The 16,534-nt window shown below is 53.2% G+C and overlaps 2 protein-coding genes and 1 long non-coding RNA gene across 7 annotated transcripts in view; all 3 read left to right on the forward strand.

Annotated features, from left to right (window-relative positions):
* Window positions 1–8,857, forward strand: part of CD99 (CD99 molecule (Xg blood group)) — a 31,154-nt gene extending 22,297 nt beyond the window's left edge. The window contains exons 7-10 of the mRNA XM_058714069.1: window positions 730–786; window positions 1,784–1,897; window positions 7,432–7,488; window positions 8,388–8,857. Of these exons, the coding sequence (XP_058570052.1) occupies window positions 730–786; window positions 1,784–1,897; window positions 7,432–7,488; window positions 8,388–8,413 (254 nt within the window). The 3' untranslated portion in view covers window positions 8,414–8,857. The remainder of the gene's footprint in view (window positions 1–729; window positions 787–1,783; window positions 1,898–7,431; window positions 7,489–8,387) is intronic.
* On the forward strand, window positions 1,904–4,066 carry LOC131502893 (uncharacterized). Its single transcript, XR_009257236.1, has 2 exons — window positions 1,904–3,085; window positions 3,154–4,066. It is a non-coding gene; the product is annotated as an uncharacterized LOC131502893 (long non-coding RNA).
* Window positions 8,858–11,635: 2,778 nt separating the features above from the next.
* Window positions 11,636–16,534, forward strand: part of XG (Xg glycoprotein (Xg blood group)) — a 34,516-nt gene continuing 29,617 nt past the window's right edge. For 4 of the 5 annotated variants that reach the window (XM_058714065.1, XM_058714066.1, XM_058714067.1 and 1 more), the window contains exon 1: window positions 14,805–15,101. In XM_058714065.1, the coding sequence (XP_058570048.1) occupies window positions 15,041–15,101 (61 nt within the window). In that variant the 5' untranslated portion in view covers window positions 14,805–15,040. Of the gene's footprint in view, window positions 11,866–14,804; window positions 15,102–16,534 lie in introns of those variants that run through there. The other variant, XR_009257235.1, reaches the window with a different exon arrangement.

Genomic DNA, 16,534 nt, shown 5'->3' on the forward strand with positions numbered 1-16,534 from the left:
CTTTCTTTCTTTCTTTCTTTCTTTCTTTCTTTCTTTCTTTCTTTCTTAGTTTTCCACCCATTTAGAGACAGAGAGAGACGGGGGCAGGGGTTTGAACAGGGGAGGGGCAGAAAGAGAGGGAGTGAGAAAGAGAGAGAATCCCAAGCAGGCTCCATGCCATCAGCACAGAGCCCAACTCAGGACTCAGTCTCATCAGATCATGACTTGAGCTGCCATCGAGAGTCAGATGCTTAACCGACTGAGCCCCCCAGGAGCCCCACGTACATGGATTTTCAACCACACAGGGAGCAGACGCTGCTAATCCCCTTTCATTGTTCAAGGGTCCCCTGTATGTATCCGGGAGTCAACAGGGATGTGCCTTCGATCTCCTCGTAGCCAGGGGCTGGGTCTCAGGTGGGCTCCAAGGCCCTGGCTGGGATCCTTGCTGAGCCCAGCGAGAGGGGCTAGAGGCCTGAGGCAGCCAGGACTCACTAGGTCTCCTGGAGTCCACCATGGGAGTGGTGGTTTCAGTCAGGTGCATGGGGGCAAGCCCAAAGTTCCCTTTAGCCAAGCGGGGACGTCCCCGCTCAACAACTGGAAAGGACAGGTGTGCCTGGCCTTGTCTCTGCAAGGTCATTCCCAAGTTCCCTTTGAAGCTCGAGGTCCCAGGAGTTGATCCTCAGTGGGAGTTTGTCTTTACCAAAAATCTGCCTGACGCAACTCGTCTGCCAGCCTGTTTCTCCGTTGCAGGGGGCGGTGGCGATGGCCCCGGCAGTGGAGGCCCGAGGCCTGATGGGGAGGAGCAGGGTAGGTATCCCTGGTTTCTGATGCCTGGAGTTTCTCACACACGCTGTTAAGAGACAGCAGAATGGGCTGCTCAAGACCACACCTGTCGTGCTGGCTGTGTCGTCCTAAAGATGCCGGCACACGGGGCACCGAAGCTGGTGGTTGGCCCGAGCCACACACGCCCCAAGCGCTCAGCTGAAGAGCTGGCTGACCGCCCTTCGGGGACGCAACCCAGGGGTGCCGACATGACCTGCATTTTAAGTTCGTTTTCCCACAGTGCCCTAAGAAGGAATGCCAGCGGTCTTGCCCCGGGTTCCTTAGAGGAACAGAACTGTTGGGATCCATCTACCTACAGATATGGGTACAGATACACAGGAAGAGATTGATTCTAAGGAATCGCCCCACATGACTGGGGAGGCTGCCTTCTGCAAGCCGGGGGCTCAGGAGAGGCGTTGGGGTGGTTCAGTCCCAGTGCAAAGGACTGACAACCAGCAGAGCCGAGGGGGACGAGTCCCCGCTGAGTCTGAAATCCTGAGAAGCAGGAACGCCCATGTGCAAGGGCAGCAGACAATGCATGTCCCATCGCCCACTCTGGGAATGAACGGGAACACCGTCCTGGTAAATCAGACGGAACATACAGAGGGGTTCAGCGGCTTTGATTTCCAGAAAATGCGTGGTGACGGTGATGCCACATGACCTCGGACTGGTCCCAGAGGGGCACCATGCACAGTCGGCCGTGTTGCCCCCCCTGAGAGTTTCCACGTTGAACTGTTGGGACCCGAGCACTGGCCTTAGTTAGGGCAGGAGAGGAGTCAGGGTGTCCCATCCAAAATGGTGCCCGTAGTCAAACAGATTCCAATTCCAGATGGGAGTTTCGGGGAGCAGTGTGGCTGGCCCTTCGTGTCATGCACATGGATTGGAGGTGGGAGTTGGGCAAGGCTCAGGAGTGGGGTTTACTCCACGGTCACCCTGTGGTCATGGGGTCCCCAGTAACGGTGCCTTGTGCTTCTTCCCACAGCTGACTCCCCTGGGGTGGTCCCTGGCATCGTGGGGGCCGTCGTGGTGGCCGTGGCTGGGGCAATTTCTAGCTTTATCGCCTACCAGAAGAAAAAATTGTGCTTCAAAGAAAACGGTAAGGTTTTCGCAATAGCTTCCTTTCTTTTGTGCCTTACTAACTGGAAATCTGTGCTTTCTTAAAACTAAAACAAACCAGAAGTCTGGTTGGCATGAGACATGTGCAAGGCTGCTGATAGTTCAGGAAATCGCTGTAAATTTGGAAGTCACTAACCACCCGTCGTTTTGGGTCTTCCGTCTGTGAAATGGGGAGGTGGTCATCTGCACGCCAAGGGCCTTTTGTGAGGATTCATAAGGCTGTGTGTCAAAGTCTTGACGGGTTGGTTGAAGAAATGTTAGGGTTTAGAAACACTTGTTCGTCATTACTTACGATTGCGGCCACCTCATCATCCTTTGGACAAGAGCGATGGCTGGGGGACCGCCATATTGTTTTCTCCACCCAAGGGAATTAAAATCGAAACACAGGGCAACTGATTCCTTTTCTGGTACAATCCCGTACCAACAGGTAGTTGAGAGGGTTCTTGGATGGGATATAAAATTTATAGGTGACTGTAGACAGTGCCTCACTTACTGACATAGGGATTGGAATTGCACTGTTGGGTGTTTTGGGACCATATATGCAAGAGTCCCTGAATTACATAGGATTTGCTGTGGCATCAGTAACTTCTGTTTTGAACGTAGTTCACGTTCATGCGTCTCTGGGTCACTCTGCCCAGGTCACTTGCTTTCCCTCTTGCAAGAATAATGACGGGTAGGCTCTGATGTGGTTTCAAGGGTCCCATGGACTGTGGATGCTACTCCTCCTTGGAGGAGCCTCATGATGTCTGAACTCCCGACCTACTGGTGGCTTCAATTCCATATTCATTCTTAGCTGTTGCCTTCCATCTTCAAGGACCACTGCCTAAGGACTCTGGGAAACTTCACAAAAGATGTCATTAGATGGTGACACACAGTTAGACTATAGGGTGGGAGTCTACCCTTAATCTCCCATCATTCCAGATTTTTAGATTCACAAACTCAATTTATATATAGCCTGAAATTGAAAGTCCCCAACAGCACCCTTACTGTCTTCTTGCAGTGAAGGCTAAGAGTGCCTGATTATGTCTATTTACCACATATGACTGGGTGACTTCCATCAGGGGTGCTCAGGTCACTGTGCCTGGTTGCCTGAATGTTGAATGTCCAGGATGCCCAAATGGACAGGTGACCAAGGTCAAAGATGTGCCCAAGTGAACTGCTGGTCAAGGTCAAGGACATGGCCAAATGGACGGATGGCCAAGGTCAAGGACATGCCCAAGTGGACCACTGGCCAAGGTCAAGGACGTGCCCAAGTGGACCGCTGGCCAAGGTTAAGGATGTGCCCAAATGGAAGGATGGCCAAGGTCAAGAAAATGCTCTTGGAAGACATGCAACGAGGAACGAGAGAGGGGAAACCAATGAAAACACCTGTTGCTTCTCCTAGAAATAGCAGAGAGGCTAAATAGTTGGGGATTCAGGAGAAGTGCATCTCTGTTTCTGTTTCAACTTCATTTCTGTCACACTGTATGAAGACGCTCAGCTCAGAGTGTGACGCTCAGCCAGGAGAGGAGGAAGGCACCCTGCTAGGGAAGAATGCACAGGAAGTGCAGGCACAACGATTTCCTGAAAATCTGTAGGTGATCTTCAAATCCAAACTGGGTTTCCAAATCCCGTCAGATTCTGGTGTCACAAAGCATTCTGTCACCTTGTCTTAGCAAGGGACGTGTCCTCCCTTGGATGCTGTGGTGCTATTTGACATCCATATGCCAAAGCACAGGGACTTGGGCAAGTACTCAGGAGTCCTCATGGAGATGACGTTGTCCAATATTTGGAATGGGATCAGGACCTTGGAAAAGTAACTGTTCTCCATTCTCTCCACACCTCATTCCTGGGTCTTGGAACATTCTGGTCATTGCATGGCATGAAAATCAAAATATCCCCAGGTAGGAATAGTTGAATTTACAATTTTCAAAAATAAAAGCTGCCTTTCCTGAAGAATGGGCTGAGGGCAGTCCGTGACTCAACGTATGGGAGCGAGGACCTAGCTAAATTCATTTCCCCAGAATGTCATCCAGTCTTCCACTCTGCATGAGCCAAATTAGCATTGTGGGTGACTTTACAATCTTTACTTGTTTTGTGGTTTTTATGGGGTTCATGATCTTAGCTGATGTAGATGTACAAAGAAAAAGTAAAAAAAAAAAAGAGCAAAGGAAGAGGCAAAACATAACAAGGAAAGGAAGCTGGGGGTTCTGGTTTCAGTTGTTAGGCATTTTTGTCTGTAGCCATAAAATATCCAGTGTTATGACAAAGAAAATTAGGTTCTATTTTTCTATAAACTGCAAGACGTTAATGCAGAAGAGTATTTTTTCTGAGTGTGTGAATAGACATTTTGGTGTTTCGACCTATGTTATGGGATCAAGTTCTGTGTTGGTCTCACCATCGGGCACACAAGTCCCTAGACCCTCCGGGGGTCTGTGCGGGGCCATTTATAGGTTTTGTTGCCAGGATAGTTGTTTAAAGAAGCGCATACCCAGATGTCACTGGGGGCTTGGACATTTTGCAAGGAGGATGTGGCCCCAGTGCGTCCCAGTGGTTGAAGAGATGCCATGGTTTGGGGCTGTTTGTAAAGAATGTGATTTTCCAGGACTTTGTTATTGTATTGGAGTTTGTCGTGTCTCTTGAATCTGCATGCAGGTCAGTGTCGAACAAGTGGGTGCCAACTGAAGTTTTCTCTCAGCGTGGAGGTGTGTCGATCACATGCTAGCTGTCTTGATACGGATTTATTAAAAAAAATTTTAATGTTTATTTTTGAGAGCGACACAGATGGAACATGAACAAGGGAGGGGCAGAGAGAGAGTGAGGGAGACACCAAATCAGAAGCAGACTCCAGGCTCTGAGCTGTCAGCACAGAGCCCAACATGGGGCTCCAACTCAGGAACTGTGAGATCATGACCTGAGCCGAAGTTGGACGCTTGACCAAATCAGCCCCCCAGGCGCCCCGATAGCAATTTATTTAAATGCTTTTTGGTATCACGTTCCGAGCTGACGCCCAGAAAAGTATCCACGGCTGACGAAATTTGGTAGATGTGTCCTTTGGTCCTGATGATTTGGACATGTTCCTAAGGGTTGAGTGTGTTTTTCTAACACATGGTGCACACTGGGCTGTTGAGAGCCGTTTTGGACGTGGGCCCGTGGTCGGTCCCACTTCAGCATCTTAGTAGCAGATGCTTGAGGCGTTGCTGGAGTGCGCAGCTGGGGCGTCCCTCCCCTGTCTTCGCCTCCCTCCCTGCTTGTCTCCCCACTCCTGCCCCCCTCTCCTCCTTGATGTTGGTTTCGTTTCGGATTTGGCTTCCTGTTGCACTGTGGTGTCTAATCATTGCTGCGAAAAAGAAAAAAAAGTCTCGAAAGCCTGCTGTATACTTCTGAGCCCCAACAGTGTCTTTGTCCGAGCTGGCGGCTGCTTTCGGGGGCTTTGCTGGACCCGCCTCAGACCTCTGCAAAGTTTACCTTTGCTGTTTTTATTTTATTTTTTTTGTTTTTTGTTCTTTGTTTTTTTCTTTCCTTTCCCGACCTTTCGTTTCAGACCAGCCGAGGATGTAGGCACGTGCAGAACGCCCCGTGCAGGCCCGAAGACGTTCCCGTGTGGTCAGTGTTTGTCCGCTAAGCCTCAGAGCCGAGCACTTGCCCCTGTCCGTATGCCTAGTCGGTCGCCGCGGTGAGGGGGTCGTCCCCGGCCGGGGTGTGTGTTTCCTGCCTTCCAGATGCACGGAGGCTCATAATGTTGTCTTAGGTCCCACGCGTAGGTAGCCTCACGACGTGTGGAAGAAGGCGCAGATTTTCTTTTAAGCTTGAATTCACTGCCAGGGAAGAGTGGCGGGGGATTGAGGGGTCGGCCGTACAACATCACCACGTTCCTGACCGTGGAGTTCCTGTTCGCTAGCCAACCGGGCAGGAGGGCAGGGAGCTGCCCCCGCGGTCCCTGGAGGGTCCCCAGACACGGCCGGCCCTTGTCACCGGGTTTCTACGTCCCCGTGCAACTTGGCATCTCAGATTTTGTGGCTTGTGGGGTTTTCTGGTGCATTGCCCCCACTCTGTGTCCGAGGAAGCAGTTTCCAGCTGTCTCTCTCACCAGGCTTCGTAAAACGGGTGAATGTCCCCCCCTTCCCTAAAAACCCCAGGATGTTACAATCGCGGAGTCAGTCGGCCGACAGTCTGAGTGGAGGGTCTGTGTGGCCCCAAGAGCAAAGCCCTCAGTGGGACCTACAATCAGGCGCTGCTGGGCCGTGCTCCTGAGTGCACCCCCAGAGCCTCGATCGGGGTTCTGAGTGCTCGGTGTGTGTAAGATAGAAATAGTCCTCGGGCTTGGGGACCCCCCCCCCAAGCCTGCCCCAAAGCTGCAGTGTCTCTAACGGCTTACACGGGGACACGTGGTCCCTTAACGTCCTGGAGGTGATGATGAACAGTGCCTGTGTGCAATCCGGGGTCCCCTCAGGGGCCTGCAGCATGGGGGGCCCGGGGACAGGTGCCCCGTGTTTCCAGGGTAGATATGCGTCCCCCTGGAGACGGGGAATGTGGCCATGCGTCCCTGCCCACAAGGCCTGGGCCTCCCTGCCCGGGGTTGGCCTCGCCTCGGGCCACACTGACCTCCGGGGGTTTTGCAAGAGGCTAGAGCTGGATCTGGGAGAACCGCCCCGGGGGCTTTGGGGTTTTGTCCCGCGGCCCCGCCCACCCGGGTGTGACAAAGTCCCGGCTGAATCACAGCCAACACCACCCACCCACCCACGGGGCCTGGCTTCCTGCTCCCCCCCTCCCCCCCGCCTTGTGCGTGCGGATTCTGGGGGTCAGGACGCACCCCTGCTCCCAAGACCGCAGACCCCGCCCTGTGCCCACGTGTGCGTCCAGCCCACGCACCCCCCGACCGCAGCCCCTACGCGAGGCCTTCGGAACGTCCTGCAAAGCTGGCATCCCGTGACCACACGCGCCCGAGCCTCAGACGCCCTGTTACGTGTCGCCGACAACGTTCGCCCCACGTGGACGTTCCCGCTAGGATTCCTCACTGTGCCTTGTGGGCGTTTTCCAGGCACGCCCCTCCCCCCCCCCCCCCCCCCCCCCCAGCGTGAGCGGTTCGTCTGCGACCTGCCGTGGGTGTTGAGGCCCCCCTGTCGCCGAAAACGTGCCCCTTGCGCTCCTGAGCGAGGCCACCGTCAGGAAATAAACGCTTTTTGCACGCGAAGCTGGGACTTGTGTTGAATCTGTCGATTCGGGCTGCGTATCCGCGGTGGGGTTTTGGGGGGCGGGGTGTCTGGGGGCAGGTCGAGTCTGCTTTCCTGCCTAGCAACAGAAATTTGGAAAGTGACAGAAACATGACAAGGAGACCCAAGCGCAAGCCGAGGGGACCCCGTTAGCCATGGATTCCCCCCACCCCACCCTGTGGATGGGGTTGTGTTTGCACCTTTCCTGCTCCCTGTGGTGCTGGGGGGCAGGCGGGACGCTGGGGGGCTGATTCAGTCTCACGGATACGAAGGGGCCTTCTCTGGATTCACCCCCGGGGGCATCTTTTCTGCTTCCTTTCAGCCGACCAAGGTGACGTGAGCTCGAAAAACCAGCAGAGCACCAACTCGGACCAACCCGGTGAGCACAAGGCCTTTCTGTCTTCTGTCCCGTCCGCCCGGCCCCGGCCCCGGCCCCCTGCCTCCGCCGTGCGTCCCCCGGTTGTCCCGGGACAATCCAGGACGTGGGATGTGGACCTTTACGCCCCCATGCTTGCCAGGGCGTTGGTTCCGGGACGCGGGATAAACCGGGCTGGGATCCAGGCTTCAGAGGGCACCCACTTTGGCCTCAGACGCTTTCAATGCCCGTTAGGATTCTTTCCCCGCGGTGCATAAGGAGCCAGGAACTCAGCCCCCTGATGCGCAGCAAAGGGTTAAAGGTTCCTTTTCGGAGACGCGTGGTTTGTTACAGTTCCTTCTGCACAGTTGTCTCAACCTGGTGCAGAATGAGGTCAAGGGGACGGGTTCTTTTAATTGTTCAAATATTTATTTATTTTTGAGACAGAGAGAGAGAGACAGCAAGGGAGGGGCAGAGAGAGAGGGGGACACGGAATCCGAAACAGGCTCCAGGCTCTGAGTTTTCAGCACAGAGCCCCACGCGGGGCTCGAACTCACGGACTGTGTGATCAGGACCTGAGCCGAAGTCGGAGGCTCAACCGACTGAGCCCCCCAGGCGCCCCAAATTTAGGATATTGAAGTGCTACTTTCCTGGAAGGCTTGTTGTGTGTTTTTTTATGTGGTTTTTTTTTTTTTTTTGTAGCTTTTTTTTTTTTTTTTTTGCTACACTTGATTGTTCTGTGAAATTTCTTGAAATTTCTTTCCGAAGCAGATCAGGGTCAGACTTTGCCGTTGATGGTGCATTTGGAGGTCACGTGTAGCCTATAGTCCCGGAGGCACCTGCTTCTGGGGGTTTTAGGAAGCCGAGAGTCACGGGCGACCGGGACCGGCTTGCAAAGTCTTTTCTTTTTGGTCTGTTTGCAGTTCAGTGGACCCTTCTGGAGAGATAGAAGCTATGCAGCCGTCGAACGCGGCCCCCGTGTTTCCAGCAGGATCCAGCCCCGACCTGCCCACGCCTGTGCTCACGTTGAGACTCTCTGTCATGTTCCGCTTGACATGTGTTTTTGCCTGTTTGCACCATGCTGGGTGGAGGAACGTCACTGACACCCCGTGTTCATTCGGAGGGGATGCGTGGTCAGCTTATCCGTGGCCGCTAGGGGTTTCCCCCGGGGGGCTGTGAAAGGCCGACCACGCATCACAAAGTCGTTTGAATCCCGACCCCACTGAAGTCCCCCCCACCCCCGCACCCATCCCGGGAGCTCTGGGCCATTGACCCTGGGAGACAGCGAGACAAGCCTTCAATTAGTGTCCTCAGAATTTCCTTCATTTGGGAGGAGTTTTGTTTTTTTGTTTTTTTTCAGATCAGACTAATAAAGAAAGAAATAAGGAACCAAGTACTTTTTCCTTAAATGCAATGCCATGGGGGTGACTCCTAAAGGCTGTGGGACACCATGGTAGGGCTGGGGTCCCTTTTCTGGGGCTGTGACACAAATGACCGACCTAAGGGTAGCCTTTCAGTTTTGGGATTTTCTTTCTCTCCCTGTTTCCTTCCACTGGTCTTGGTACATCGGGGACAAGGCCTTCTCAGTGTTCAGATACTCCCCTGCAGGGGATACTTCTCTGCATTCAGATACTCCCCTGCATCCAGATACTCCCCTGCATTAGCTATGTCATATTCAGATACTCCCCTGCATTAGATACTTCATACTCAGATTAGCCCCCTGCCTTCAGATACTCCCGTGCATCCAGATAACCCTCTGCATCCAAATACTCCCCTCCATCAGATACTCCCCCATAGCAGATGCTTCATATTCAGATACTCCCCTGCATTCAGATAGTCCCCAGCATTACACACTTCATATTCAGATACTCCCCTACATTCATATACTCCCCTGCATTAGATACTTCATACTCAGATTACCCCCCTGCATCCAGATACTCCCCTCCATCAGATACTCCCCTATAGCAGATGGTTCATATTCAGATACTCCCCTGCATTCAGATAGTCCCCAGCATTACACACTTGATATTCAGATACTCCCCTACATTCAGATACTCCCCTGCATCCAGATACTCCCCTGCATTAGATACTTCATATTCAGATACTCCCCTGCATTAGATACTTCATACTCAGATTACCCCCCTGCCTTCAGATACTCCCCTGCATCTAGATACTCCCTTGATTAGATACTTCCGATACTCCCCTGAATTAGATACTTCATAGATACTCCCCTGCATTCAGATACTCCCCTGCATCAGATAGTCTTCTCATTCTTCCATGTGGGTTTTTGTTGTCGTTGTTGTTGGGAATTTGTTACCTATAATGTCTTTACAAAATGTTTTAACTGCTTTGATGTGAAAGCTCCCTTTAACTTTGGGGTAAGACTGCCTTGTGGCAGGGCATCTCCTGACATGTTTCCTAACAGCTTGAAATGAAGGGAAAGCATACTCTTCCTCCTCGAAATAAACAAGGACTTTTGTACATTGAGAAACACTGCCCCCCACCCCCACCCCGTGTAGGGCTCTGCACGCACTGGAAGGCTGCTGACTTGCATGCTTGTACATACTCTTGGGAAAGCTTCATCGAGATTAATCGCATCAAGTGCAGAAGTTCTGATGTTCTGTTTTTCCGTGGCTCAGGTATGTGCGGAAGTGAACATGGCCGTGTGGAGTCCAGAGGACCTAACACACATCTCAAGTGTTGGGGTAGACCAGTTGTCAGGGGGCTGAGGGCTGGGTTATCCAACACAGCTGGGTCCCAGTGCTACCTAACAACAACACGTAGGTTTACAAACACAGCACACAGGTATCCACATTCTTCCCGAACGAGCCTTCAGCATCAGACTGGCCACATAGACTTGCTTTACAGTAAGAAAAAAGTGCATAAAATCGTTTTGTGACTCTGTGAATAACATTGATTTTTTACAAGCATTGCAGTCCTACTATAAGCATAAATGTCTCCTTACAGGAGAGTAGAGGGGAGCTGTGGGTGACTCATTCATAAATAAATGTATACGTGTAAGAGAGATGTCCACGAGGCTTGTTTTTTCCTGGAAGGTGGGTGCACATCTTTCCAGATTCAAGTTCACACCAGGTGCGTTGCATTATAGGTCCACGTCAAGGTCGCACAGACAGAAAAAGAAATGTCTGTGGTTGGCGTTGTTAGAAGGCTGTGTGTGTGAAATTGTTGACGAGAGGTGCCTGATTGTCCTCCATATAGGCTGTGCCAATCCATGATATTCCCAGTGATGTCTCAGATATCTTCCAAAAACCCTCCTGGCTTTATGGGTCCTTGCCACTATTAGTTGAAAACACAGTATGAAATCAACGCTTTTACTTTGCAGTTCTCTTAACACAGGTGAGGTTGGCAATGTGTGTATGGAGAATTCACTTCTACGGCCATTTCTGGGGGACCTGTTTGAAATGCCCGTTGCCCGTTTTTATATGCATTATTGGCCCTGCTATTATTGATTCGTGGGAACTCTTTACATATTAAAGATAGTGCCATTTTTTTTTCTGTGAAGCTTTTTAAAAACTTACTTAAAAATTTTTTTTTTCTAATGTTTATTTTTGAGAGAGACATAGAGCATGAGTGGAGGAGGGGCTGAGAGAGAGGGAGACACAGAATCCCAAGCAGGGTTCAGGCTGTGAGCTGTCGGCACAGAGCCCGACCTGGGGCTCAAGCCTCTCTCAAAAATAAATAGACATTAAAAAGAAAACATGCTTCCATACAGATTTGAGCAAAGAATTTCTTTATAATTTGTTCAACGTTCTCCAGGTCTGTGGGGAACTCTACATCCCATGATTTTGTATCCTCTCTGTGTCTCCTGTTTCGGTTCTGAAATAATGGTTGGATGATGATTATCTTTGCCATTTCTGTGTTTTTAATTCGTGGCCCTTGTCATTGGCTTTCTCTGGGTTTCCAGGTTCTTGCTCACGGACACCCCTCGAGTCGAACTCTTAATTTCCCTGATTCCCCATCCTTTCTTATTGAATATTGTAAATATCCCAGGTCTATCATTTCCTCCGGGCTCAACTGTGGACTCGGAATCTTCTTATTTCTATTTTCCAGAGAGTCACCATTTCCCCTTTTTTTTTTTTTCTTTTCTTTTCTTTTTTTTTTTTTTTGTCAACTCAAGGGTTTTTGAAGTGTTTTGTTTTTTAATGTCCCCGTGATATTTCTGTGTTCTCAGCTTTCCTGGACTCGGTGACCAGTCTCCCGTTCTGTTGCCGTGTGTCACCAGGGTGGTGTCTGTATCATTTCTGCTTTTTTTTTTTTTTTTTTCCAGTGAGCGGAAGCTTTTCTTTCTGAAAAAGCTCCCTGAACGTGGAAATGCGTGTGGATTCTCGGTGTTTCGGGTGCAGAGGACAGGAACCTGCCTTGTCAGCTGTGTCTGTGCAGGTACCCGTGTGTGTGCCCTCTGATCTCCAGCAGGTGGGGTGGGAGCGTCGTCCTGGGAGTGGGGCCACATTATGTGGTCACTCTGCGCCTCCGAAAAAGGGGGTTCAGAAGAGCATGTGCCTCCCAGGGCACCACAGTGTGACCGTCACCAGCCTGCAGCCTGGCGTCCAAATCCCACCTGCCATCTGAGAATGGCTTTCATAACCGCAGGTGGTTTGAAAATCTCTGAGAAGTGTACTATTTTTTTTTTTTAATTTTTTTTTTTTTAATGTTTTTTATTTATTTTTGGGACAGACAGAGACAGAGCATGAACGGGGGAGGGGCAGAGAGAGAGGGAGACACAGAATCGGAAACAGGCTCCAGGCTCCGAGCCATCAGCCCAGAGTCTGACGCGGGGCTCGAGAGGTCACGCGAGATCACGCGAGATCACGCGAGATCACGCGAGATCACGCGAGATCACGCGAGATCACGCGAGATCACGCGAGATCACGCGAGATCACGCGAGATCACGCGAGATCACGCGAGATCACGCGAGATCACGCGAGATCGCGACCTGGCTGAAGTCGGACGCTTAACCGACTGCGCCACCCAGGCGCCCCGAGAAGTGTACTATTTTATGGCACGTGAGAATTCTGCCACATTGGAGTTTTAGGCTCCATAAGTAACATTGGACGGGTGCACACGCCTCCTGTTTTCCTGCCCGTGGCTGCCTCCCCTTCCCCCCCATAGTGGCCAAATCGAGGGGTTTCTGCAGCGGCTTGCAGAGAGGCTCCAGTGACCCCCCCTTAAGCACACTCACCGGGTTGAGATGGGGTCGCGCTGGGAGGTCATCTCCCGCGAAGGACCCGCGCCGGAAGCAAAGACGCTCGGCCTGCTTTGCACGCACTGTGCTCATGATACTGGGACTGCAGATGCCTCTGTCTGCTCCCAACATATTTTTGTCACCCCCAAAGGAAACCATCACGTACGGGTTTCCTGGGGCGGCTTAAACCACAGGAGCGCGTTGTCTCTCGGTGCTGGAGACCACAAGTCCGACATCCAGGCGGGGCAGAGGGTGGTTCCTCCCGGAGGCTCCAGGGGACAGCCTGTTCTGTGTCTGTGTCCCAGCTTCTGGGGGCTGCGGGCGATCCTGGGCGTCCCTTGGCATGTCCCGCCTCTGCCTCTGTGTCTACACGGCCTTCTCCCTGTGTGCCTGTCTGTGTGCGAATTTCTCCCTTTTTATAGGGACCACCGGGCATATGGGGGTCGTGTCTCAGCTGGGCCCGGGGTGACCTCACGTGAAGACACCTGATTACATAGGCACCAACCCTATTTGCAAAGACGGTCACACTCTGCAGAGTTACAAGTTACGACTCCACGAGATGATTTGGGGGTGGTGCTTTGGGGGGAACCACAATTCACCTCTGCACACTTCCCATCCCTCTGCCCTAAACCCCCAGAAACCACCAATGTCCTTTCTGCCTATGGATTTGCCTGGAGTCTGGCTTCTGTGACTGAACATACAGTTTTATTATTTTATTTTATTTTAATGTTTATTTTTGAGAAAGAGAGAGAGAGAGAGAGTGTGAGCAGCGGAGGGGCAGAGAAGGAGGGAGACACAGAATCCTAAGCAGGCTCCAGGCTCCGAGCCGTCAGCACAGAGCCCGACGCCGGGCTGGGACTCACGAACCGCGAGATCATGACCTGAGCCCAAGTCGGACGCTTAACCGACCAGGCGCCCCTGATTATACACTTTTAACTGTTTATCCACATTGCAAAGCATGTGAGAGCCGTATTCCTTTTTGTGGTTGGGGAAACTGAAGAAAAGACGTTTGTGACCACATCATCTGCTGTCCTTGACTCTCCCGCCAACGACTCGGGACTCGGAGGTTTCCTTAAAGCATCTCTCCGTCTCTGTCTCCGTCTCCCTCCCTCTCCAGCTCACACACACACACCTGTGTGCACCCCCAAACGCATCTGTTTTATAAGGATGTTCCGCGGACACAGAAAAGGTGTTCCCGACACATGCACACATTGCTAGATGCCAGGAAAAAAAAAAATGCAAAATAGATCGAGGTTCATTTCCCCGTTTCCATGTCTTTGGCCCAAATTCAGTTTTTTTTTGGGGGGGGGGGAGGGAAATACAAACAGCTTTCACAACCAGGCTTTATGATGATGATGATGATTAGTTTCTTTTCCCGTGCACTCACGCCATTTAGGACATGGGTTCAGAGCGTTTGGGAAATTGTAACTTTTTGTTGTTCCCGCCGAGACAGGCGGCCTGCAGGGTGGTGTGGCTAAGCGAGACAGAAGAATCACACAGCCTCAGGGGAAACACGCAATCGGCTCTGGGAAAATAGGGGAAAAAATCACAGGAAAATAGGAAAAGAAAAACAAACAAACAAAAAAGTAGGACCCATCAGGAGAGCCGGGTTCTGGGCCCGGAGAACTGCTTTGAAGCCTGAGATCCTGGCACAGGCTGGGTTCTCCCGAGGCCTCCCTCCCCGTGGAGAGGGGTCATTTGCAGCCTGCCGCACCCTTGCGAAGCCTCTTCGGATGCCCCTCTGCGTTCAGACCCTGCCCGCTCCCCCAGCGGCCCGGTGGGTGTCCCCGTGGCCTGCAATGTCACACCGCCCTCCTCTGGTTTCACTTCCTGAGTCCCCTCCGCTCTGCCAGCACCCGGCAGCTCACGGGTGCCCGGCTCAGAACCCGTGTGCGTGCACGGTATTTGTGGAACAAAACGCGCGAGCTCCTGTGATGCCCCCCCCCGCCCCCTCCCCCTCCCCCTCCCCGGAAGCAGAAAGCCTGGAATCCAACCGTCCTGTGTAGGGAGCGTCCTCCCAGTGCCCGGGGTGCGGGCCTTTGATGTAGCCGAACCTCCCAGGCCTGGCGATGCCTGTTTCCAGCCCTGACGGAGGGCGGGAGGCTGGCTCCGGGTGTGTCCTCGGCGTGCGACACGGGCCCGGGGCTGCACACGGGCTCCGGGCTGCAGGGTTCGGCGTCTGAGCGCGCGGCCCATTAGCTTCTGGCCGCGGGACTGCCATTGGGTTCATACTTTCCGCTTGAAACATCGCCTGTGTGCCTTCCAAGCTGGGAGACAGGAAGTCGACACATCGAGGGTGGGGTCCGGGAGGCCGGATCTCACAAGCCGCCGGGCTGCGGCCTCCGAGGGGGCTCCTTCCGACTGGCGACAGCCATGGAGAGGCGCTGGGGACTGTTCTGGGTCGCGGTGCTGGGCTTTGTGCTGTGCGTCCAAGGTGAGACCCGGTTTGCCCCGAGGGAGAGCCGGGTGGGCGCCTGGCTGGAGGTCAGCTTGGTTTCCAAGTCTCCTTCCCCAGGAGCTTGTAGGGAGTAAGTGGCTTTAAGTTGCCGGGCTGGAAGGGAACGCACGGGAGTGAGGTCTTAGGAGAAGGCACACGGGACAGAGGGCCGGTTCGGAGCCCCGGGCTGACGGGGTTCTCTGCCTGGTTCTGTGTCACATTTCAAACACAGCCCTGTGTTGCGGGATGATTCCAGCTGGAAGGGGTGGGTTGCCTGCGGCAAATGCCTTGTTCCTGATGCAAAGCATTTGTTCTGACCGTTTGCCTTGGGGTAAAAAACCGAGTTGGAAAAAACGGCTTGTTGGTGGGGGCATGGCGTTTCCAGGGCTTGGTTCTGTTTGTGGAAAACGCTGTGTTCCAGCTTTTGGATAAACGCCATCCTTTCTTGTTGTGCACGAAAAGTCATGTGAGTTGTTTACGCCCAAGGTCCCGTGTCCCAGATGCCGGGCGTCGGGGTGGGGCTGGGCTGGGGGCTGTAGGGGCCTGTCTTGAAGGCATGAGACGGGGGAGTGAAACAGCCCCCTCGCTCATGTACATAGTGGCATTCCCAGGAGGCAAGTCTGGGTGGGACATCAGTCTGGGAAATGCCGTGGGTTTGCAGCCGTGACTCAGGTGTCCCTGTTCTGGGGCGGCCCGTGTATCCTGCTCAAGCTGCGTTCGGGGACCAGGACTCGGTTGTCTGCGGGCCGACGTGACGTGGAGGGAGACGCCAGGGCGCCCAGCCCGGGACGCTGGGCGAGACCCTTCCGTTATCAGCGGGACCGGGCACAAGTCATGTTGGGAGCTGCCGGTTCACCACAGAGAAGCCTAGCTGCACACACAGCCCCCCTCGGAGAAGCACGTCCCAGACTTTATTCCTAGCGGACTCTCACGCAGCCCGATGATGGTGCCCATTCTTATCGCCGTGTTGCAGATGGGAGCACTGAGGCACGGAGGGGGAGGGGGGGACGAGGCACGGAGGGGGAGCCCCCGGTGATCAGTGCGTTGGCGCTCGTCCGAAGCAGAAGCAGAAACGAAACTTGCCAAGGTCGGCTCGGCGGTTTGGGTGTGTTGAGCGAAAAGGAAACATACCCCTACGTGCCCGATGTGCTTCTGTTCTCCCTACGGCTGTGGTCTGTCACCTTCCGGTATATAGATCCCTACTTCTCCCGCGAAAAGATACACCGACTCTCACTCGGACCGTGTCACGGGCTGCGTTCGGGTGCACCCTGCATTTTCTCTTTGCTTCTGGAAACATGGCGTGTGCCAAAGAGGCAGGCCGGCCATGCTGGGCCACACCCCAGAACCCATCCAGAGTCTGTCTGCTTTCTGCATGTCTTTCTCCGTGGCCCCCAACGTACCTTTGATCTAGCCAATCTCTGGGTGTGCGG

The sequence above is a fragment of the Neofelis nebulosa genome, chromosome X, assembly GCF_028018385.1.
Source record: "Neofelis nebulosa isolate mNeoNeb1 chromosome X, mNeoNeb1.pri, whole genome shotgun sequence".
Lineage (NCBI taxonomy): Eukaryota > Metazoa > Chordata > Mammalia > Carnivora > Felidae > Neofelis > Neofelis nebulosa.